Here is a 24,881-nt window from a genome sequence, read left to right as displayed (position 1 = left end):
TTGGGATTCAGTTCAATTTAACAGTTAATTTATACACTGATCGCGTACGTAGAGACTCACTGGCTTACTGACGTCAGCTATCCAAACTGCGGACATAGACTACTACTTCTACAAATGCTTCACTTTTAGTACTGTACTTCAGCCAACCGAATGTCCAAGAAATGTAATTGAAACCCAATGGGTGGCAGGCAAAAACCTGCCAGTCATAGCTTGGTTTTTGGATCCTTGAGACTAAAATGAATGCTAAACACTTCTACAAACACATAACAGTAGTATCAAAATAAAAGCAACCATTTGAACTCTATATTCTATTATTTCAACAACTAAAGCAAAGCTAATCAGAACTCTCTTCACTAAGATGTTCTATGCATAGAGAATGGACAACTAGGCAAGTGACTCACTACAGTCCTCATTAATGTGTCAAGGGCATATTTCACTAGAACAGATTTATGAACTCCGAGTGAGGAGAAATCACTGTGGCAGGGGTCGTGAGTTCATAACTGTATTGCTAGAGCTGGGGTCCTCGGGCATTGAACAAACACTAATTTGTTGTACAAACAAAGGTGGCAGGGGATACCGGTGTCGTAACCGGCGGCACCACCCTGAAAAAATAAAGAGCTAATGGAAGCCTGAGCAGTTCTCCAGTGAGATAGCAGAGCTGGCCTCAGAAGCTGTGAACCAGGGGCTTTGAAGTCTGCCTTCTATCAGTGAAGGGGAAAACAACACCCAGATTACAGGACTCCAGAGTTCCAACCAGGGTGGTGGGAACAGTCTCTCGGTTTCTTTGCTCTACATCCGTCACAAACACAGTCTCACACACACGTCAAGTACACACACCAGATCCAAAGAAATAAAGCTCAGAAAAGGAGGCAGATAGTCTAGACCTCTTGCCATTGATATTACACACAGGAGATTTAATCAAAATCATATCTGAAATTGTTCCGCTAATAAACTACACTTAAGTGGTGGCATGGCCCAAGGCCCAGTTTGAGCTGGGCTGTCCCTTGGCGATGTCAGATTGGCACAGAGCGGTGTTGGGAGGCAGTGTGGAAACTTATAAACACACAGCAGACTGGAACCGGATCAAACGGGCCAGGCCCCAAATAAAAACCAGAGAGCTATGGGTAGATGGCTCTTTCTCCCTCCCACACTCGTTCTCATTCTCCTCTCTCTGCTCCTTCACTCTCCCTCTGGGAGCTGTGCTCGGTCTTGACTGGCTTAGGTCATGTTTGAGTGATGGGGGAAAAGGGATTCAGGAGGCTCCGGACGCTTTGATGAGGTGATGAAAGCCTCTTTGATAGTCCACATAAAACTGACAAGTTTTTACTGCAGTCACTGGGGCCTTCGAGGACTTTTGAGGCCTCTCTCTCACTGGAGTCTACAGAGAAAGCCATGTTGACAATACAAGATTTAAAGTTATCATAAATCCCCCAAAGAGCCTCAAGGCCCTTTTTGTTCCTATATGGCCTCGCTAGTGAAGACACCGAGTACCTCTCTCCCCCTCGACTAGGAGGCCTGTGATTGGCTGGGGAGCAGTGGCTGTCAGTGAGGCTGGAAATGGCTGCTGCATGTGTGCTTAATTCTGCCGACAGTCACGGCGGAGTCTGAGGTCTGGCAGAGCACCCCAAGTAATGAGCCTCTCCATCTCCAGTCAGCCACATGCTGCACTCTTAAAGGGCCAGCACACTCCGACGCTAACGAGCCACTCCATCTACAGGCAATATAATGCATGGCTCTTAAAGGGCCAGCAGCAGAACTTGTTTTTGTCAGATCCAGCCATATGAGTGCAGTGCCATGAGCTAAAAAGTGTTCTGAACTGGTTATTCTACCAACAGGACACACTGTGGAGGTGAGGCGAGAAATATGTCCTATACCTGCATTAGTGGTGCGCGGGTCAGTGGTTTGTTCACCTGCAGCCGCCCGAAATTGCTAATAACCCATCCGCAACAGTTCGACTATATATGTGATAAAGTGAAAATCTGAGACCCCGCAACCGACCCTAACCCGCTAATATAGAAAATGCGCTGTAGGCTACAGCCAGACACGGCTGAACTTTTTTTTGACAGGGGGTGCAGGATTTTTTTTGCCTGATTTAGATATGTTACTGCTTATAATTTCCGACATTTTGGTGTGCTATTTGTTAGTCAACTTGTCTATAATTAGATACATGCAGCTTCTCGTCTGTCATTATGTGTTACCCTAGAAGACTAAATAAACCACCAGAATGTCTGAAATTGATGGAATGAATGCTTCAATCTAGTTGTAAGGACATAGAAAGCTGTGAAAACGACCCAACATGTTTCTGATAAGATTTCAGTTCAGCTTGGAGGCATATTACAGTATATGTGGTTGAACTACTATACGCTTTTATGATGCTAATAAAGTTAGCACCTCTACAGACAGTTTTTAACTGCACATTCGCATTCTCACAAGATGCATAAAGAAATAAATCATATTTATTCACTCCTGTTCCAGAGTCAACTTTTAGCCTACTTTTGGTGTATAATTTCACAGCAAGAAATGCTTAATTCTGCAGGAGTTAATATTAAGGCTATGTGAGAGGTTATAGACCTACCGTCAGTGTCCAGATTTCAGTTTCCATTTAACCCATCTGAACAGTAGGCTAGTTCCCTTGAAGTGCCATAGGCCTATTTGAAGTCCCAGTCTTGTGACTGTCGAATTTGTACAGCGTCTCACAATCACACATAACATAGCCGGCACTGCTATCATCCTCTTTTACCACTTCACCAAATCTTTCCCAAACATTACCTTTCTGGCCCTTCATTCTTTTTGTTTTCAAATCTCCATTCCGTAGCTTTTCTCTTATTTAATTAAACACTGACATTGTCCTTTTTGCCTCCGTATCAGCGTTAACTTTTCTGCTCTTCCCAAAAGCATTTGGCATGTAGGCTATTCGGCGTACGTACAGGTAGGCCCTACAGCTTTGGCTTACACACTAATGCTAGATAACCTAAAATAATGATAGAAAAACCTCAATGTAGCCTATAGATATACATTTCACAAGAAGTATACATTTATGGATTTTTAAAGGCATTGTTTTCTCTATATTCATCCTGCCCGCCAACCACCGCCCTTCATCCACACAATATTTAATTAACCTAAACTCGACCGCCCCACAGATATAATCGCGGATCACTAACCTCTCTGTGTGTGTGTGTGTGTGTGTGAGAGAGTGAGTGAGAGAGCGCAAAGGAGAGAGAAAAAAATAGATCCGTTCACAGCAACAAACCCTAGAGACTATCAATGACACCTTTCTCTCGGACCTTGGGGATGAATCTGGACGGGGAGAGAGAGCTGCCTGAAATTAAATTACAGCTTGAGGTGGGTGAGTCGGCAGGAAGTTGTATGGAGGTATTAGCTGACAATTATATAAGTCATACAACAACTGAACCACCCACTTTGATGTTTCCCTTTCAGCTTCATCACTTTTACAGTGGCAAAGGACACAGATATGAGATTTATACTTCTCACGTTGTTCCTCAGGTTTGAGATGATGACAATAGAGAAATGAGAGCGGCTGTTACCAAATCTCCTCCTCGCAGGACAGGTGTTTTACCGTAACCTCTTCACCATAGCACCTTTCAACACCACATTTTATTCATATTAATCGCTACAAGGCTTTAGTCCAAAACGTAGCAAAAAAACAAAACATTCTTCCATCTGTTCTTTGAGTGCTATTGGAGAACTTCCTGAGGAGTTTATTCAACAACCCTTGTTACCTGGCAACAGTTGAGTAACTTGAAAAGTATTTAACAAGTTGCTACAGCCTCACACTCATTAAAAATCCTCACACATGGAAAACAGAAAATAAAAAACTAGACCTATAAAACATGCACCTTTCCCCTGGGTGATACAACAGTGGAATTCTAATTGGTTTGTTGACACCTTTGGAACAGAAAAAGTGAGTCTGAAAAGAGCATTCATAAGTTGGCACAGCAGGCCCCTTATAGAGCAACCCTGGCAGCCGATTGCCCAGCGGGCACCTCTGTCCCTGCTCCCTCTCTCCATAACGCTTGGCATATGCCAGGCTCAGGCCCCACACTCCCTCGCTTATCAGCTAGCGCGGCGCAAAAAAATAGACAAAATGGTAGAGAAAAACCTCGTAGGATTGAATTATTTCCGGAGAACAATGGATGTTTGGAGTGGTTTTTGCCCTGTAACGACTGACAGTACAATAGAGGAAGCGGTTAATGTGCAAAAAGCAACCCAGAGCGCCAACAATCAGTTCAACAGCTTCCTGTAGTGAGAGGGGGGTTCTCCGGCAGGTCACAACCGTCGATGACTGAGCTGCAAAGGAGGAAGGAAGGAGAGAGGCTAACCTTGCCCAGTGGGTACAGAGGCACTGTTTCACTGTACAGTATGCCTAGGACAAGGTAGACAAGGCCGACCCAGAGTCAACAGAGACGAATCAACACAATAGCGTGGGCTCTGTAATGACAAAACAGGGTCATAACTTCACAACTAGTCTCAGAGAGCGTAGCTCTGAATCAATCATCATCCCTAACACTTGGATCAGCCTCGCCTTCCTCTTATCAGCTTGTGTGTGTGTGCTCAAAGGCTCTGCTTTCACAGTAATCAGCTCCTGATATTTGCCTTCACATCTCATTGGCTGGTTAAAGGTGACCTTTTACGAGCCTGAGAGCTGTGTCTTTATTGCCCTGGTTGGCTTTATGGCTGCTGGGTGAGTCACTGTGGAGGCCCAGCTGGGCAGGCAGTATGAGAGCAACAGTAGGAGTAGCTAGAGGAGCAGAGGGAGGGAGGCCATTTTATGAGGCCCCAGCACATTAAGATAGCTCCATATCCTCCCGACATCAAACATGGCTGCGTAAAACCAGTGTGATACTTGAGGCCTGCGTGTGTGCCCAGCACGTAGAATAAAATGGTCTTCAATGACTAAATTGTGTTGTGATCAGAGCATATTCAGTGTCTTTTGGACACACATTTGGAAAATGTAGGCCTAATTTTCCAAATTAAAGGGCAAAATAAGGCAGAAAGCAACGACACAGCGCTGTGCTGATCTATCGGCTCTATCCTGGGAACATCATATGACATTCAACATGTTCTAATCTCATTGAGATCAGGGCATTTCCCAAGTAACGGGTACCATTCACTCCTCATGGGTGTTCCTGCACATCATGGTAAACTTGGTATTGAGAGAAAGGACTGCGAGTTGTGCCTATGGTGTTTGGTCCCATTGGTTAGGTCCCCTAATTAGAATATACAACAGAACATTGTCATAGCCATATTACCCTGTTAGGACGGCCTGGGGGTTTTGTTAATATTCTTTAACCAGGTAGCTTAGGTCATGCATTTCTAAAGGACCTGCATTTGCAGCTAATTCACTCTAATCACTGCCATTACAACGGCTTAAGATACTGATCTCTCCATAGTGGGGGGTGGGGAACCATGGGTCACATGAGGGGGTAGGTTAAACAAAAGGCTGAAATCGAACTCTTCATGCTAATTTAGTTTAACAACGTTTATCAAGGCCCTCCTCCATATGTAATTGATAGATGAGTGTTTTAACAGTAGTATCGACTTCTGAAGTTAGTCTTATCTTGTCTTGGTTTTCCCCTTTCGTAAAGGAGATCAAATTGGAAATTGCTGGACGGATTGGGTTAAATTGTTACTAGCTATTCACTAGTAATCATATGAGAACAATGGGCAAATTGGTCACCTACTTATAAAATAATTGCCCTTTTAAAAACAGAGATTATGATATACATTCTCAAAGAGGACTGCCAGGTCATTGACAGGTCATGTAGTCCCCCTGTAGCTCAGTTGGTAGAGCATGGCGCTTGCAACGCCAGGGTTGTGGGTTCGTTTCCCACGGGGGGCCAGTATGAAAAATGTATGCACTCACTAACTGTAAGTCGCTCTGGATAAGAGCGTCTACTAAATGACTAAAATGTAAATCTAAATGTAATTGAACCTTGCACAGAAACAAATCAACTTTCCACCAAAACAGCATATTAGAGCAGGGCTATTCAACTGGCGGCCTGTGGACCAGATCCGGCCCGTTTATTAATTTTGACTGGCCCTTTGATCAATTATGAACATTAAAAGATGCACTATCCAGAAATCGTTCCTAATTTCAGTTTATGTGACAAAACAATCATTGTACCATCTAAACCGCTGTGAAATTTATTTCCCATAACCAAAAATATTGTATTTTCAGCTGGTGTACAAAACCGAAAGTAAGAGACAGGAAGCATAGAAATAGCACACATAGAATAGATCTACCGCTTCTTAGACTTGCTTTCAATGAGAATGACAGATCTATAACTCACATTTCTATGTGAATTTGTTTGGGTTGCCCAAAAAGTTAAATATTGCAGCTTTAATAAAATATCTAGGGGAAAAATGGCGCCAAAATATGAGGTTCAGTTCTAAAATGACAAGCACTATTGTCTATAGTGTGTCTAGCGTTTTTTTTGCGGTTTCTAGCGCATGTGGCATGATGATAATGTTTTCTTCATATGAATTTGGCTCTAGTGTTTGAATGGTTTAAACTACAAAATATTATGACCCAATTCCTGAAAGCTACTACTGTCTGGAACACGTACGTCCCTTCTGTTTTCCTCTCTGATGCTCACAAGGACTGGTTAGAAGAAAGTGTGACAACAGAACGCACCTAATAACTGAGGGAAATTAATTCAAAAGCATACTTCCTTCAGACTGGAATTTGGCATATTATGATTTGACATACACTACCAGTCAAAAGTTTGGACACACCTACTCATTCAAGGGTTCTTTATTTTTAATATTTTTTAATATTGTAGAATAATAGTGAAGACATCAAAACTATGCCATAACACATATGGAATCATGTAGTAACCAAAACAAAAGTGTTAAACAAATCAAAATGTATTTTATATTTCAGATTCTTTAAAGTAGCCACCCTTAGCCTTGATGACAGCTTTGCACAAGCTTGGCATTCTCTCATCCAGCTTCATGAGGTAGTCACCTGGAATGCATTTCAATTAACAGGTGTGCCTTCTTAAAAGTTAATTTGTGGAATTTCTTTCCTTCTTAATGTGTTTGAGCCCATCAGTTGTGTTGTGACAAGGTAGGGGGGGTATACAGAAGATAGCCCTATTTGATAAAAGACCAAGTCCATATTATGGCAAGAACAGCTCAAATAAGCAAAGAGACATGACAGTCCATCATTGCTTTAAGACATGAAGGTCAGTCAATACAGAACATTTCAAGAACTTTGAAAGTTTCTTCAAGTGCAGTCGAAAAAACCTTCAAGCACTACGATGAAACTGGCTCTCATGAGGACCGCCACAGGAATGGAAGACCCGGCGTTACCTCTGCTGCAGAGGATAAGTTCATTAGAGTTACCAGCCTCAGAAATTGCAGCCCAAATAAATGCTTCACAGAGTTCAAGTAACAGACACATCAACATCAACTGTTCAGAGGGGACTGTGTGAATCAGGCCTTCATGGTCGAATTGCGGCAAAGAAACCACTACTAAAGGTCACCAATAAGGAGAGACCTGCTGGGCCAAGAAACACGAGCAATGGACATTAGACCGGTGGAAATTTGTCCTGGAGTTCAAATTGGAGATTTTTGGTTCAAACCGCTGTGTCTTTGTGAGACACAGTGTGGGTGAAAGGATGATCTCTGCATGTGTAGTTCCCACCGTAAAGCATGGAGGAGGAGGTGCTTTGCTGGTGACACTGTCTGTGATTTATTTAGAACTCAAGGCACACTTAACCAGCATGTTTACCACAGCATTCTGCAGCGATACGCCATCCCATCTGGTTTGGGCTTAGTGGGATTATCATTTGTTTATCAACAGGACAATGACCCAACACACCTCCAGGCTGTGTAAGGGCTATTTTACCAAGAAGGAGAGTGATGGGAGTGCTGCATCAGATGACCTGGCCTCCACAATCCCCCGACCTCAACCCAATTGAGATGGTTTGGGATGAGTCGGACGGCAGAGTGAAGGAAAAGCAGCCAACAAGTGCTCAGCATATGTGGGAACTCCTTCAAGACTGTTGGAAAAGCATTCCAGGTGAAGCTGGTTGAGAGAATGCCAAGAGTGTGCAAAGCTGTCATCAAAGCAAAGAGTGGCTATTTGAAGATTCTCAAATATAAAAACATATATTTTGATTTGTTTAACACTTTTTTGGTTACTAAATGATTCTATTCTACAAGGTAAAAAATAGTAAAAATATAGAAAAACCCTTGAATGAGTAGGTGTGTCCAAACTTTTGACTGGTGCTGTATCTTTGCATTATTTATTGAGATGCTTAGTTTTCAGATTATTTTAAAATGACCCAATTACTTTTAAGAAGCTTTTAATAGTTGTTTTGAATTTAATAGTTTCAAATGTTTTGGTTGCACCTCGACTCACGTTGGTTGAGCGCCCTCCACTTCATTCATAATTACTTTTAGCAACATTTCATTTTAAGAAAAGGGCTTTACAGGTGGGTGTGTGTGTGCGTAGCTTTTTTCATACAGTTCTTCTGATGAATAATCATATGTGGAAAATGTCTGGCCCCCAGCAATTAACCTTTTATATTTTTACATCTGGCCCCTTTAAGAATATAGTTGAATAGCCCTGTATTAGAGTGTCTATCCAACTAAGGAAGTGGGAGGTACAGACAGAGAGTTGTGCAGTGGGACAACAACAGAGGACTACAATAACAGAGGAGCCAGTCTTACTTTGAATACCTTCAGCTCTGATCACCAGTAGGATGCAGACTCCCACCGCAGCGATGTAAGAGGGCAACCCTGTCATCCTGGCACAGTGACCTTTAGAGACTTGACTGGGCTGGACTGCTCTCTGTGGGAGCTTGTTGGTCACCTCTGTGGGCTCTGAGGGTGGGCCTAGTCCTGTCCCTTCCTGGTTCAGCACAGGGCGAAGAGGTGCCGAGTAGGTTTCCCCCGTTGGGGGAGTGGAGATACAGGTGAATATGTACGGGGCAGGGAGAGATGAGGGGGTGAGGGAGGATGGGTACGATGGCACAAAAAAAAAACTCAAATCTTCTTTCTCACAAGCTCGCTCGGTCCGAAACCCTGGAAAATTAGAGAGAAAAGGGAAATATTGTTAGGAGGAGGAAGTACAGTATAAACACAAAATTCTAGGACACCATTTTACAGCCTGGTTTTCCACGCACGTGTCACTGCAGAGAGTGGCATGCCCTCTCACTGCAATGTCATGATCAAGTTTGGAGAGGGCAGCGGGTTGACACTGACAGCCAACCCCTATTTGTCTTTGTGAGCCCTCGACTGTATGTTATCAGATTTGCTGAGCAATTTAGCACAACTTGGGAGCAAACATACAGGACTGTGGTGGATAAAGAGAACAATGGTCGGTGGGGGCATCATTGCTCCTCTCAAGCGCGACAGCATCAAAAGAGGATAACATTCCTCCCAACCAACAAATAGATTTTTCACTGGAGACTTTCATGCCTCCAATCCTCCCAGTCAAGTAAAAGCAGAGTTTAAAAGGACAAAATGGCAGACAAATCAAATAAGGGAGACAGAGCACATCTTATTTAATCTAAAGACTGGTTACTACGCCAGAACAGAATTATGCAGCAGCGACTTCCCAACCGATTATGTCAGCTCCTTCGGCCACAAACAGAACAGACAGAAAAGCCACCTATTTGATAATGGACGCAAGTAATAGGTATTGGGGAAAAGGTCCCCTGCTGTTCTGTCTTTTAACTAAGCAGAATGCTTCTTATGTGATTCAATCATGGCATCATATGTCTGATGCAGAGGGTGCTGGGGGTAAATGGTGAGAAGGATCTAAGGCTGATATGTGACCCTGCAGACTTCTAACCTTACGCTTTGGTGATCAGAGGAGAACAATGCCAAACGGGGCAAGGCAGGGCTCCCTCTGTTGCTCTAACCGCTAACGAACATGTGGGGTGACAACCAGCCACGGATGATAACCCTCAAGAACCCAAAACTGCACTCTTTCATCCATCCTCCCCTGTTCGTTTTCCCTCTGTTATTTTGTGTGTGCTGTCCATCTTTGCCCTCCTGTTTTTTGCAGGCTTGACCTCGCAACCCCGGTCAGGCTGGCGCTACTCTTGAATGGCTAAACATTCCCAAATTATTTGTTGAAGGATGTTCCGCAATTACCCGTGTTGGCCTCGCCCAGCGTTAATAACGAGATGTGTCTGTTCCCTTGTAGGCCTGCGCGTCTCACTGCAATTAGTGGCGCTGAGAAGGGGCTGTTCGAAGGGGGGGGGGGAATTAGTGGCGGAGCGGGCCGGTGTCTGTCACTTTTGATTTGCCCGAGGGGGACAAAGAGCCCCGACCTGTGCCCCACTTTTCACACATCCCGGACTGGGTAATGAGGGAACAAAGAAGGCCTCCTCAAGGCTGGGGGACAAGAGAGCCAACCAAGGTGTGTGCTCTGTGTGTGTGCATGTGAGAGGGATTGAGTGGGATAGATAGAATGGAAAAAGGGAGAGAGGGGAGAAGGAACAAGTGTGTTAAGGGATGATGGTCTGGATGACAACTGTAGCTAGCAGTTTGTTTCTCTTCGAATGACTAAGAATTTTACAATTATTTCAATAAATTGGTGTGCAGACCAATACTGCGACAAATCAAGTGTAGAACTTTAACAAAGTGACGGCCTAATAAAATGGATGAGCAATCGCATTACATTAGCCCAAATAACAAAACAACAACATTGCAATGCAGTTATAATACAAACAATCTCAGCCCTGGGAGAGGAGTTGCTACTCCTATCAGGTGGAGGCAAGATGAGGCATGCAGGGGAAAAGTCTGTTGTGAGCCCCCAAGCCAGGAAGCTGTCCCCATCACCCCAGACACGTACACTTCCCTTCCCAAACAAGAGATGAACAGGGCACACACACAACGGCTGGGGCTGCTGATTGACATGGAGACGCACTATCAGTTTGCCGTTCAAAAACAGCAGCTAGAAACTAACGTAGCTGCCAGCTTTTCTCTAAGATTAACAGAAGCCAACAAATAGAGGAAAACTGACTAGTAAATCAACAAGGGCATAGCCTACAGTTAAAGGAGGATTTTCTATTTATTTTTTTCACAACCAAAGCTCTATTTTTTATGTAAATGGTATGTTATAGAATGGTCCAGACACCTTTTTTGTGATTTCACATGTTTCTGTGAAACTTACCCCAAACAGCAATTCGCTTCCTCGTCCTCTTTGTGTAATATGGGGCCCCCGAAAAACATGAACAAAGGCTCCAAAAACACCCAAATACGTCCTTTCAGAAACAGCAAAGCTCTCAGCTCTATTTTGATGCAAGTCTTTAAGAGGTTGTACACATGAAATTGTCATTCCGGACTTCATCCGGAATGTTATATTCCCTTTTGCGCGACTTGAGCAGTTTCCCCTATCCAGCTGTTCCATTATCCTTGTAGCCTGCTGCTACATGTAACTGCCAAAATAAAGGAAACGCCAACATAAAGCATCTTAATAGGGCGTTGGGCCACCACGAGCCGCCAGAACAGCTTCAATGCGCCTTGGCATAGATTCTACAAGTGTCTGGAACTTCCTGTGGAAGCACACCATGCTTTCAATATACTTTGTATCCCTCGTTTACTTAAGTATTTCCTTTATTTTGGCAGTTAAACATAAGACTGGACGGAGAGGTATCACTCGAGTCGCAACAAAATGGAATATAACATTGCGGATAAAAAGAGTGGGCTTGAAAGGCTGAAGAGTTTGTTGTCCTCTAGTCTCGGCGATAGTGTCAAGTAACTTTCCCTGCAGAATACGGACGTCCTAGGCTAGCACCACCTACAGTGGGGAAAAAAAGTATTTAGTCAGCCACCAATTGTGCAAGTTCTCCCACTTAAAAAGATGAGAGGCCTGTAATTTTCATCATAGGTACACGTAAACTATGACAGACAAAATGAGAAAAAAAATCCAGAAAATCACATTGTAGGATTTTTTATGAATTTATTTGCAAATTATGGTGGAAAATAAGTATTTGGTCAATAACAAAAGTTTCTCAATACTTTGTTATATACCCTTTGTTGGCAATGACACAGGTCAAACGTTTTCTGTAAGTCTTCACAAGGTTTTCACACACTGTTGCTGGTATTTTGGCCCATTCCTCCATGCAGATCTCCTCTAGAGCAGTGATGTTTTGGGGCTGTCGCTGGGCAACACGGACTTTCAACTCCCTCCAAAGATTTTCTATGGGGTTGAGATCTGGAGACTGGCTAGGCCACTCCAGGACCTTGAAATGCTTCTTACGAAGCCACTCCTTCGTTGCCCGGGCGGTGTGTTTGGGATCATTGTCATGCTGAAAGACCCAGCCACGTTTCATCTTCAATGCCCTTGCTGATGGAAGGAGGTTTTCACTCAAAATCTCACGATACATGGCCCCATTCATTCTTTCCTTTAGACGGATCAGTCGTTCTGGTCCCTTTGCAGAAAAACAGCCCCAAAGCATGATGTTTCCACCCCCATGCTTCACAGTAGGTATGGTGTTCTTTGGATGCAACTCAGCATTCTTTGTCCTCCAAACACGACGAGTTTAGTTTTTACACAAAAAAGTAATATTTTGGTTTCATCTGACCATATGACATTCTCCCAATCCTCTTCTGGATCATCCAAATGCACTCTAGCAAACTTCAGACGGGCCTGGACATGTACTGGCTTAAGCAGGGGGACACGTCTGGCACTGCAGGATTTGAGTCCCTGGCGGCGTAGTGCGTTACTGATGGTAGGCTTTGTTACTTTGGTCCCAGCTCTCTGCAGGTCATTCACTAGGTCCCCCCGTGTGGTTCTGGGATTTTTGCTCACCGTTCTTGTGGTCATTTTGACCCCACGGGGTGAGATCTTGCGTGGAGCCCCAGATCGAGGGAGATTATCAGTGGTCTTGTATGTCTTCCATTTCCTAATAATTGCTCCCACAGTTGATTTCTTCAAACCAAGCTGCTTACCTATTGCAGATTCAGTCTTCCCAGCCTGGTGCAGGTCTACAATTTTGTTTCTGGTGTCCTTTGACAGCTCTTTGGTCTTGGCCATAGTGGAGTTTGGTGTGTGACTGTTTGAGGTTGTGGACAGGTGTCTTTTATACTGATAACAAGTTCAAACAGGTGCCATTAATACAGGTAACGAGTGGAGGACAGAGGAGCCTCTTAAAGAAGAAGTTACAGGTCTGTGAGAGCCAGAAATTTATCTGGTGACCAAATACTTATTTTCCACCATAATTTGCAAATAAATTCATTAAAAATCCTACAATGTGATTTTCTGGATTATTTTTCCTCAATTTGTCTGTCATAGTTGACGTGTACCTATGATGAAAATTACAGGCCTCTCTCATCTTTTTAAGTGGGAGAACTTGCACAATTGGTGGCTGACTAAATACTTTTTTTCCCCACTGTATACTCTTTACATGGCTCAGGACTCAGCAAGGTCTTGTTGTGACTTGTCAGAGACAGAGCTAGCAGACTATCAGTACGAAACAAATCCTGTCTCGTCTGAGTGAGAGCACTCAAGTCTGGGTTGATGTGGTGAAGCATAAATAACATAGCATACATGTTTACCTGGTATTACTTATTTTACCCTCAAACCTCGATTGTGGCCATCCAGGTAATGTACCTTACCCTAAAGAAACACTTCTACCAAGAGCTACTGAAACGTGTAGGTCTATAGGTAGTTGGAAGATTGCGTCACCACAGTCTTAGACCTTTTTGGGAGAGCAGCCCTGTGCTCACTGCTCACTCCCTTCCCACAGATGGAGAGAATGAAAGGGGGCATTGTCGTGTGAAATGCTGGTGCCACCTGTATAGAATAATAACCCTTATACCGAACCACTGACGGTCAACCCCTTGGGAAAGGAATTCTGTGTCGCACCACTCAAATGGATGCCGGGAAATTCAATGGGCTGGAAATCCAAGGAGTGGCTACAGGCTGGACAACACTCCTAATAGGTCTTTAAATCCCTTCTGGAGACTGAGGTGAACTGATAAGAATCACTCTATTAGGTCAGAGACAACAATGGCCCTATTCCAACTATGAGAGATGAAGGACAGTCTGAGGAGCAGAGTGGCGAAATAGATTTTTTACTTTTCAATTCACATTACATCCTTGCCTTACCATTCGTTGTGACAGGCAACGCGACATTCTTGGTCCGCAGCTCAAATTGACCATAAATATCATATTAGCCACTAAGCACAAACTATTTAACAATCGAAGCAACTTTTCCTCTAAAACACATCACAATATTGAATAATGCAACCAAATCACATTACACTTTTGAATAATGAAACAATTCACAAGCATGTGCAGACAAAGGGTTTATTTTCTCATCCATACAAATTAAATTAGCTGCCAATACACAGCTAACTCCTGCTAGCTAAGTAACATTAACAACATGCTTCATGATCAAGTAATGTTAGCATATCAATAATGAGCGTTTACCCCTCCCATATGAATATAAAATGTACAGATAGGAGCTATTAGGCTTACCGTAAAACTTCAAATAAACTCCTCGGGTATTAATTGCTTTAAAATCACTGAACACAACAGGTGCTTATTAGAGACAGGCATCCATTTCCTTAATGCACACAGCTTTTGCTCATTTAGCTCATTGTTTAATTCCAGCATTCACTTCCAGCATTTTAATAAATGTCTTCATTTCTTGCACTGTGCTATCATTTACACACCATGTCACATTTATTTTGTCTTAGTATGCCTCTACAGTGGGGAGAACAAGTATTTGATACACTGCCGATTTTGCATGTTTTCCTACTTACAAAGCATGTAGAGGTCTGTAATTTCTATCATAGGTACACTTCAACTGTGAGAGACGGAATCTAAAACAAAAATCCAGAAAATCACATTGTATGATTTGTAAGTAATTAATTTGCATTTTATTGCATGACATAAGTATTTGATACATCAGAAAAGCAGAACTTAATATTTGGTACAGAAACCTTTGTTTGCAATTACAGAGATCATACGTTTCCTGTAGGTCTTGACCAGGTTTGCACACACTGCAGCAGGGATTTTGGCCCACTCCTCCATACAGACCTTCTCCAGATCCTTCAGGTTTCGGGGGCTGTCGCTGGGCAATACGGACTTTCAGCTCCCTCCAAAGATGTTCTATTGGGTTCAGGTCTGGAGACTGGCTAGGCCACTCCAGGACCTTGAGATGCTTCTTACGGAGCCACTCCTTAGTTGCCCTGGCTGTGTGTTTCGGGTCGTTGTCATGCTGGAAGACCCAGCCACGACGCATCTTCAATGCTCTTACTGAGGGAAGGAGGTTGTTGGCCAAGATCTCGCGATACATGGCCCCATCCATCCTCCCCTCAATACGATGCAGTCGTCCTGTCCCCTTTGCAGAAAAGCATCCCCAAAGAATGATGTTTCCACCTCCATGCGTCACAGTTGGGATGGTGTTCTTGGGGTTGTACTCATCCTTCTTCTTCCTCCAAACACGGCGAGTGGAGTTTAGACCAAAAAGCTCTATTTTTGTCTCATCAGACCACATGACCTTCTATTCCTCCTCTGGATCATCCAGATGGTCATTGGCAAATTTCAGATGGGCCTGGACATGCGCTGGCTTGAGCAGGGGGACCTTGCGTGCGCTGCAGGATTTTAATCCATGACAGCGTAATGTGTTACTAACGGTTTTCTTTGAGACTGTGGTCCCAGCTCTCTTCAGGTCATTGACCAGGTCCTGCCGTGTAGTTCTGGGCTGATCCCTCACCTTCCTCATGATCATTGATGCCCCACGAGGTGAGATCTTGCATGGAGCCCCAGACCGAGGGTGATTGACCGTCATCTTGAACTTCTTCCATTTTCTAATAATTGCGCCAACAGTTGTTGCCTTCTCACCAAGCTGCTTGCCTATTGTCCTGTAGCCCATCCCAGCCTTGTGCAGGTCTACAATTTTATCCCTGATGTCCTTACACAGCTCTCTGGTCTTGGCCATTGTGGAGAGGTTGGAGTCTGTTTGATTGAGTGTGTGGACAGGTGTCTTTTATACAGGTAACGAGTTCAAACAGGTGCAGTTAATACAGGTAATAAGTGGAGAACAGGAGGGCTTCTTAAAGAAAAACTAACAGGTCTGTGAGAGCCGGAATTCTTACTGGTTGGTAGGTGATCAAATACTTATGTCATGCAATAAAATGCAAATTAATTACTTAAAAATCATACAATGTCATTTTCTGGATTTTTGTTTTAGATTCCGTCTCGCACAGTTGAAGTGTACCTATGATAAAAATTACAGACCTCTACATGCATTGTAAGTAGGAAAACCTGCAAAATCGGCAGTGTATCAAATACTTGTTCTCTCCACTGTATTTCAACAAAAAACTTTTCCTTGACAATAATTATTCTCCTCTTTGACTGTGCATTTTCAGCAGTTCTTACTTTGACGATTTCTAGGGGTCTCGCAAAGTTGTTGACTGTTTTTGCACTTCCCGTTAGCTAGCAGTTCTCAGCTGTTAGCAGCCAATGGCTAACAGTTTCTTTCTGGCAATAAAAACAGATTATTGCCATCCTTTGAGTCATTACTGAATTTTTTTTATGTAACAAATCAAACACGAAACCTTGTAAACAAATCATGGTAACCTCAAACAATTAATTTAGACCCACCGTTTATGTGAAACAGGCGTTTATTTACTCAAATGTGTGCCATTGCCCGGCTATTAAGAGGAGACTGAATAATTTCAGTTTTAAGCTACACTAGCTACCGTATTAAAGTTACCTTAGAATAAACCAGGCTTAATTTTATAAATATCATGGAAGTCATGACGTAAATGTAAATTGTGACTGAAAACATTGATAATTCCCTGGGGAGTTGCTTCTTGCCTGGATCTGGGTGGCGGCTCAGTGCAGTCAAGCAACAAAAAAAAAAAAGTACTGTTGAGATTTCAGGTAAAAACTCTAAACTTTTTTTTTTTATTAAGGAAAATGTCTGTACATTTTAGCTGTTTCAAAAACATTGCTATGCTATTACAATTTTTTACTGTAAGAGTGTTGGCTCAACGAGACATTTTTGTTCACACTGCCCTCTTTAGAGGGGAGCAACTGTCAAGCAAGTGTCCTGCGCTCCGGAGGCAACGGTCGAGATGTGACGCGCCAGTTTACATTCCAGTATGTGTAGCCGAGGGTATTTTTGCGATAAGTGTAATACGTGTGAAGACCCTCAATGACGGAAATGATCAAGAATAAGCATGGTGCTTATTCTCAGGACAAGAACTAGCACATCTAGAAACTGTCTAACCTGAGGTGAATTTGAAGTGATAGTGCACTCCCAACGTCTGAAACTCAGACACATTTTGATTTTACCCCCCCCCCCCCTCATATAGTAATAGCTCTGTAAAAGGAGCCTAGAGCTGGATGCCTCCTCTGTGCTGGGGGGGGCATCAATAATCCACCTCTAATGCCTCTCCACTTCCTTCTCTGGATGGCTGCAGGGAAGACCAGACATCAATAACCAACCTTAATGCATCTGCACTTCCCGTTCTGGAAAGCAGCAGTCTAAATGAAAACAAAGCTGCCTGATTGACTTCAATGCTTACTTTCCATCTCCTAAACTCGAAAAATAAATCTACTAATATTGGGCTTTGCCGTTTTAGTTTAGGATAATAAGGTAGACTTGAGCAATACTGGCCTGGTGAATGGACAACACAGAGACAACGGGTGTAAATGAGAAACACTTCGGTACAACTAAACAGTCTTGCTACGTCTCTCACACAGCCTTGGAAATAACTCTTTAGAGGCCCTGCTGCCTCTAAAGTGAACAGTGGTGTGGTATGTCATTTGTCTTCTCTCTCTCCCTCTCTTCTGTCTCACTATTTCCTCCCCTCCTCCCTCGCTCCTGCTCTTCCACTCTCTCCCTACCTTGGCAAAGATCCCTGGCCCCTCCTGGGGCCCCTCCTTGCAGGCAGCCCTCTCCATGCTGCAGGCAGCCTTCTCCCAGTGTCAGCGCCCTGCCCCACATGCCTTTCAAGGCCTGCTAGACTACAGGGCAGACTTTCTGGCTCCACTGCCATTGTTTGCTTGGCTGCTTTGCGCCTCATCCAGGGAGTGGATTAGCATAAGAATACCCATCCACACTGAGCTGCGGCCTCCAACACACACGCCCTCTCTTCCTCCTTATCCTTGACTTATTCTTTGTCCTCTTCCTCATTTTCCTTCTCCGCTCCCCGGGCCACACTGTCCAGCATCTATCCCTTCCTCACTGACAAATTGCAGTCTACAGTGCGTGAGTCCCTATTGGTAGGGAGCTTTACTTGTGTGAGTAGAAGGAACAGAAACAAAAGTTAATTTGCAGGGCAATATAACATCTGCCACTGGTCATATACACCTAAAACCCCACAGTGTATACAACTATAAGATTAAAAAGTGTCTAGCACTTTTGAACATGTTTACACCGTGAACCTGAAACAGCTAAAAAGATTGAGCAACATCAGTAGAGATGTTTGAACTAACTGATTGTGTGTGAGGTAGGGTAAGTGTTTATCATGAAAGTATTGCTAAGGAAACACTTTACCTAACATGTGTCATAAAGCATACATTGCAACCATAAACATGTCAAATTATAACATTGATTAGGATAGGGAGGAGCACTACAGAGGTACACAAACTTGGCGATGTCATAAGAATTGAGAAATAAGAATGTGTGCGGTCTCAACTGTGATCTGACTTGTCACACCTGGCATTCCCATTTCACAAAGTCAGTGAGTGTGAACAGGGCAGAACCTATGAAAAGGAACTGCAGAACCTTTAACTCTAAAGATCGTGTAGGCAATGTTGAAACAAAAACTTAACACTCAAATGATAATCTGAAACTATGGTGTTACTGTTGTAGTCTACGCAGACAAATCCATTTGTTCAGAAATGTTGACCAAACTGAACTCAAGTGTTTTGCTTTAAACATTCAACTGTATTACAACATGGGTTTGTGGCAAAAATGAAGTCTGAGATCCAAGGACACACAGTGGTGAGAAGGTATGGTGTTGAATAGAGGCCAGGATCTGAGGTTATCCTCCACAGACACAGTCAATTACTGCAACCACGGCTAATGCATCTCTAATAAGGCATGCTTACACACACACAGACTCGCAAAAACACACAGTGAACACACACACCACTGCCCACATGCATACGACACCCATGGACGAGTAGGCTACCCTATGATTAAACCATACTGTACAGGGTAATTGACGTTTTACAGCATGGTTTCGCATGATATTAGGGTTGCCTGTGATTTTGATAATACCTCCTGAAATCTACTGAACACCCTCTGATCTAAACAGTGTTGATGCCCTTGTTAAAATAGAGGCCCCCTTTAAGAAAGCAGAACATTTGAGAAAATCCACAAGCAGGCCAATTCAAAACCACTCCGTTCTTTAAATATTGTTTTTCCTTTGACAAAGGGTCGGCTCCGGCAAGGTGCCCAGTATCACTCCTCCAAGGAGCCAAGATTTTCTGCCTGTTTATTTTCCATTACCTGCTCACACATTCCACTGCCAGGGGAGGGGAGATGGGGAGAGGCAGGGTGCTGATAAGAGCTGGGGCCAGGCTGCGCTCCAGCACAGCAATCCTCCTGCGAGAAACCATCCACCCTGAGACAGACAGATCCTCCCTCCCAGAGCATGGTCTGAAATAAGGCTTTGTCAGGACAACAGGATCTGCTAGTACTTTATGTCAGAAAGCATCTCTCCGGCGGTCAATAGACTGACCTTGAAGATGGGAGGATGAGGGGCAAGTGATGCGTTTCATTTTGACAAAGTTTCGACCCACAATGGATCGTCATCAGGAATATACTAGGTACAGGCCTAGCAGTTCAGTGATTTGAACTGACCACAACACATAGGCTAATCCTTAAAGGGGAATGGAAACACTTTATGAATTTAAGCTAAGCAAAGAGATGTATTCCATCCACCAATACTAAACATGTGCATTTAACATAGAAACTTCTATATTTTTAGGATTTTGATATTGAACAATGGTTTGTTAGAGGTATGGGTAGCGCCATCTTGAATTGCGCAAATTGTGAGTTTGGCAGGGGACTGAAAGTTAACGCTGCCACCGGGAGCCACCTCGCCTCATCTGGACCTGAAAGGTTTCTCACAACTTGGTCTATGAGACCTGGACAACAATATCAATGTAAGAAACTGTATACAATTGCTAATTATAATATTTACATTTTAGAGTATTTTTTTTCGATTGATAAGATGAGTCTGTGAAATGAACTTTGATAACAAGCCGAGTAGACAGTCAGCCAAAACAAAGCAAGGTAGCTAGCTATCTATAGCTAGAGGACTCCTAATATCTCCAGGAGTGATATGTATAATTTGTGTCTTTATCTTTTGTTGTTTGGTACAGTCTTTTTGCTAGCTAGGGCCACCTACTTTAAGTGCTGCCTGTCTTCCCAGTAGCCTACTTGGTGTGTAAACTGCTGACTGCTCATAACTCGCAGATGATTGTTGACACATCCAGGATTAAGGGACAGGGCAATATGTGAATTGTTTTGTTAAATCAGTGGCTGTATTGGAAGGGGAGTAGTTTCTCCTCTCCTAGGCAATCAGCAATTAGTACAGGGAGGTGTGCTCTTCACCTCTGCTAGCTAGGCAATTAGTGTTAGTACTTCAGCCTCCCCTGGTTTCTCAGCGGCAGCTGTAAGCGGCGGTCGTGTCAGTCTCGTTGGCAAAACTAAGACCGTTGCCGAAACTAAGACAGTCCTTCCAAGTTGTTCTGCAGAGTTCTTTGAGGAAGGCTCCACACCACTCTCACTTGAGTATCTTACCTAGTTTTTTTCTGATCTAGTTTTGTTATTTTGTAGCTTTGGCAACTATGTGTGTTTTTTCTATACCTGTTCGCTCTTCTCCCTGAAGGCGTTACAGACGCTCCCCACACCTTGGCTGCAATCCTTCTCATTTAGTGTACCCTGCGTGCACAACCCATGTGGAATTCTGGGTCTCTGGCAGCGTTTGGAACTGCCGATCTGTGGTCAAGAAAGCCCAGTTCATCTCAGCCTATGGTGTCTATCAGTCCCTTTACTTTTTGGCCCTGACGGAGACATGGATTACCCCAGAGAACACTACTACTCCAGCTACTCTCTTCAACCTGTTGAACTTCTTTCTTCAAATTGATTGATCACAGTGAGGTGTTTCAAAAGCATGATACTGTTTTGATGTGATTGTCAATTGCATTTGAATTGATGTCAGAGTGGTTAGGGGGACAATAGAAAACTGAGTACCATTAGCAACCTGAAGGTCATTAGCGAGTTGGCTACTACCAACGAATGTACAACTATTTGTTGGAATGGGCTTTGTCGCTTGTCCCGATTTTTTAAATCTTGAAGTCAATGTTAATTTGCTTTGACTCTGGTGTTCCATTTGTAGCTACATGTGTATTTGCAGGGCACAACAAAAAAGAAACCAAACAAAGTATCACAATTCTTCTCCCTAAATTCCATTTCCCCTCAGTGTCTCACTCACTCAATTGAGTTTCGACCGCTCCCTCTACACACGTGTGCTGAGTGCGCACACAAGCTCCCATTAGGCCTACAGAAATGCCTATAAAAACAGTGTGTATAAACAATTCCTTTAACTGATGGGATACACAAGCTACATTTCCTTGCCAAATGACAGTTTTATCACAAATTCAAAATGGACTGGGTGATTGAAGTAGGGAAATGTGTTCCAACAACCAGCTGCAGTTTGGAACAATTGTATCCCGTCCATTTTCCGCTTATATAGGTTACTTTGCTGCTAGTGCCAATTAGAATGGGTTAGCCTAGGCCATAGCCCCCTAAACATACAGGTTCCACACTGAAAATTACTTTGATAACGACATTGTATTTTCAGCAGAAAAATTAAAGCTACAGTATGTAACCATTTTGGCCGACCTGACCAAATTCACATAGAAAAGTGAGTTATAGATCTGTCATTCTCGTTGAAAACAAGTCTAAGAAGCGGTAGATCTGTTCTATGTGCGCTATTTCTATGCTTTCCTTGCTTGAGTTTAGTTTGTGTCTTTTACTTTCGGTTTTGACACCAGCTTCAAAAACAGCATCTTTAAAGGACATTTCCACCCAAAAACTATATTTTGGTATTTGTTACATTAGTCAATTGTGGATATAGTCCCAATATGTTTTGCATGTCAGCAAACCAAGTTTTCAAGATATGCAACTTCATGGCCCATATGCTGCGTTTTGCAAGAAAGTGCAATGCAACATTATTTTATGATTATTTAGGTTTGCAGTCACCCGGAGAGCTGAACTAACCCAGCTTCCAGACAGACTCACAGGACAGATAATCAAAGTGCACAGTGAAGCTTTTGGTGCAGAGCTGTTTAATATAAAATGCAGAAAAGAAAGTATCTGATAATGGAACATTCCATAGAATTCTAGAAAAATACCACCGTTCACTAAAACGGCTGTAACTCATTCACAGTAAAAGGTATTGCTATTCTGATTTCAGATGGTCAATCTTTACAAAATAAGACTCAATATACTCTACGTTTTTCTCTATCTTCATTAGGAAGTTATGTAAATGGTAGTTTGGGAAAAAAGTGTTGATTTTCGTACAGGACACACATTTTCACAGGTGTTTTTTCTTGACTGATTACCATTTGATTGATGTTGTGCTATTTATTGTATGTCACACAATTTGAAAGGGCTGATACTTAGCTTTCAAAATATGCATCATGTTTTCATGTACAGTGCCTTCAGAAAGTATTCACACCTTTTTCCACACAGAAAACCCCATAATGTCAAAGTGGAATATTATAATTATTATTATTTTTACAAATTAATAAAAAATGAAAAGCTGAAATGTCTTAAGTAATCAACCACTTTGTTATGGCAAGGCTAAAGTTCAGGAGCCATTTAAGTCACATGGACTATTATTGCACACAGAGTTGAGCACATTTTTACTCCTGAACTTATTTACAGTGGGGAAAAAAAGTATTTAGTCAGCCACCAATTGTGCAAGTTCTCCCACTTAAAAAGATGAGAGAGGCCTGTAATTTTCATCATAGGTACACGTCAACTATGACAGACAAAATGAGATTTTTTCCCCCCAGAAAATCACATTGTAGGATTTTTAATGAATTTATTTGCAAATTATGGTGGAAAATAAGTATTTGGTCAATAACAAAAGTTTCTCAATACTTTGTTATATACCCTTTGTTGGCAATGACACAGGTCAAACGTTTTCTGTAAGTCTTCACAAGGTTTTCACACACTGTTGCTGGTATTTTGGCCCATTACTCCATGCAGAACTCCTCTAGAGCAGTGATGTTTTGGGGCTGTCGCTGGGCAACACAGACTTTCAACTTCCTCCAAAGATTTTCTATGGGGTTGAGATCTGGAGACTGGCTAGGCCACTCCAGGACCTTGAAATGCTTTTTACGAAGCCACTCCTTCGTTGCCCGGGCGGTGTGTTTGGGATCATTGTCATGCTGAAAGACCCAGCCACGTTTCATCTTCAATGCCCTTGCTGATGGAAGGAGGTTTTCACTCAAAATCTCACGATACACGGCCCCATTCATTCTTTCCTTTACACGGATCAGTCGTCCTGGTCCCTTTGCAGAAAAACAGCCCCAAAGCATGATGTTTCCACCCCAATGCTTCACAGTAGGTATGGTGTTCTTTGGATGCAACTCAGCATTCTTTGTCCTCCAAACACGATGAGTTGAGTTTTTACCAAAAAGTTATATTTTGGTTTCATCTAACCATATGACATTCTCCCAATCCTCTTCTGGATCATCCAAATGCACTCTAGCAAACTTCAGACGGGCCTGGACATGTACTGGCTTAAGCAGGGGGACACGTCTGGCACTGCAGGATTTGAGTCCCTGGCGGCGTAGTGTTTTACTGATGGTAGGCTTTGTTACTTTGGTCCCAGCTCTCTGCAGGTCATTCACTAGGTCCCACCGTGTGGTTCTGGGATTTTTGCTCACCGTTCTTGTGGTCATTTTGACCCCACGGGGTGAGATCTTGCGTGGAGCCCCAGATCGAGGGAGATTATCAGTGGTCTTGTATGTCTTCCATTTCCTAATAATTGCTCCACAGTTGATTTCTTCAAACCAAGCTGCTTACCTATTGCAGATTCAGTCTTCCCAGCCTGGTGCAGGTCTACAATTTTGTTTCTGGTGTCCTTTGACAGCTCTTTGGTCTTGGCCATAGTGGAGTTTGGAGTGTGACTGTTTGAGGTTGTGGACAGGTGTCTTTTATACTGATAACAAGTTCAAACAGGTGCCATTAATACAGGTAACGAGTGGAGGACAGAGGAGCCTCTTAAAGAAGAAGTTACAGGTCTGTGAGAGCCAGAAATCTTGCTTGTTTGTAGGTGACCAAATACTTATTTTCCACCATAATTTGCAAATAAATTCATTAAAAATCCTACAATGTGATTTTCTGGATTATTTTTCCTCAATTTGTCTGTCATAGTTGACGTGTACCTATGATGAAAATTACAGGCCTCTCTCAACTTTTTAAGTGGGAGAACTTGCACAATTGGTGGCTGACTAAATACTTTTTTTCCCCACTGTAGGTTGCCATAAAAGGGGTTGAATACTTATTCACTGAAGACATTTCAGCTTTTCATTTGTTATGAATTTGTAAACATTTCTAAAAACATAATTCCACTTTGACATTATGGGGTATTGTGTGTAGGCCAGTGACACAAAATTAAGGCTGTAATAACAAAATGTCAAGGGGTGTGAATACTTTCTGAAGGCACTGTAAGTGCATCGACGACATCATCCCCACAGTGACTGTACGTACATAACCCAACCAGAAACGGAATACCAGGACACGTACTCAGAGAATGCGCTGACCAGCTGGCAAGGGTCTTCACTGACAGTTTCCTATCCCTGACCACTTGTTTCAAGCAGACCACCATAGTCCACGTGCCCA

At 43.0% G+C, this 24,881-nt stretch overlaps 1 protein-coding gene across 2 annotated transcripts in view; it reads right to left on the bottom strand.

Annotated features, from left to right (window-relative positions):
• LOC121569779 (bone morphogenetic protein receptor type-1A) overlaps positions 1–24,881 on the bottom strand; it is a 55,425-nt gene that overhangs the window by 8,614 nt on the left and 21,930 nt on the right. The window contains exon 3 of one of the 2 annotated variants that reach the window (XM_041880964.2): positions 8,701–9,054. In XM_041880964.2, coding sequence (XP_041736898.2) covers positions 8,701–8,776 — 76 coding nt within the window. In that variant the 5' untranslated portion in view covers positions 8,777–9,054. The remainder of the gene's footprint in view (positions 1–8,700; positions 9,055–24,881) is intronic. The other variant, XM_041880970.2, reaches the window with a different exon arrangement.

This window comes from Coregonus clupeaformis, chromosome 1 (genome assembly GCF_020615455.1).
Source record: "Coregonus clupeaformis isolate EN_2021a chromosome 1, ASM2061545v1, whole genome shotgun sequence".
Classification (NCBI taxonomy): domain Eukaryota; kingdom Metazoa; phylum Chordata; class Actinopteri; order Salmoniformes; family Salmonidae; genus Coregonus; species Coregonus clupeaformis.
This window is presented reverse-complemented; position numbering and strand designations above follow the sequence as displayed.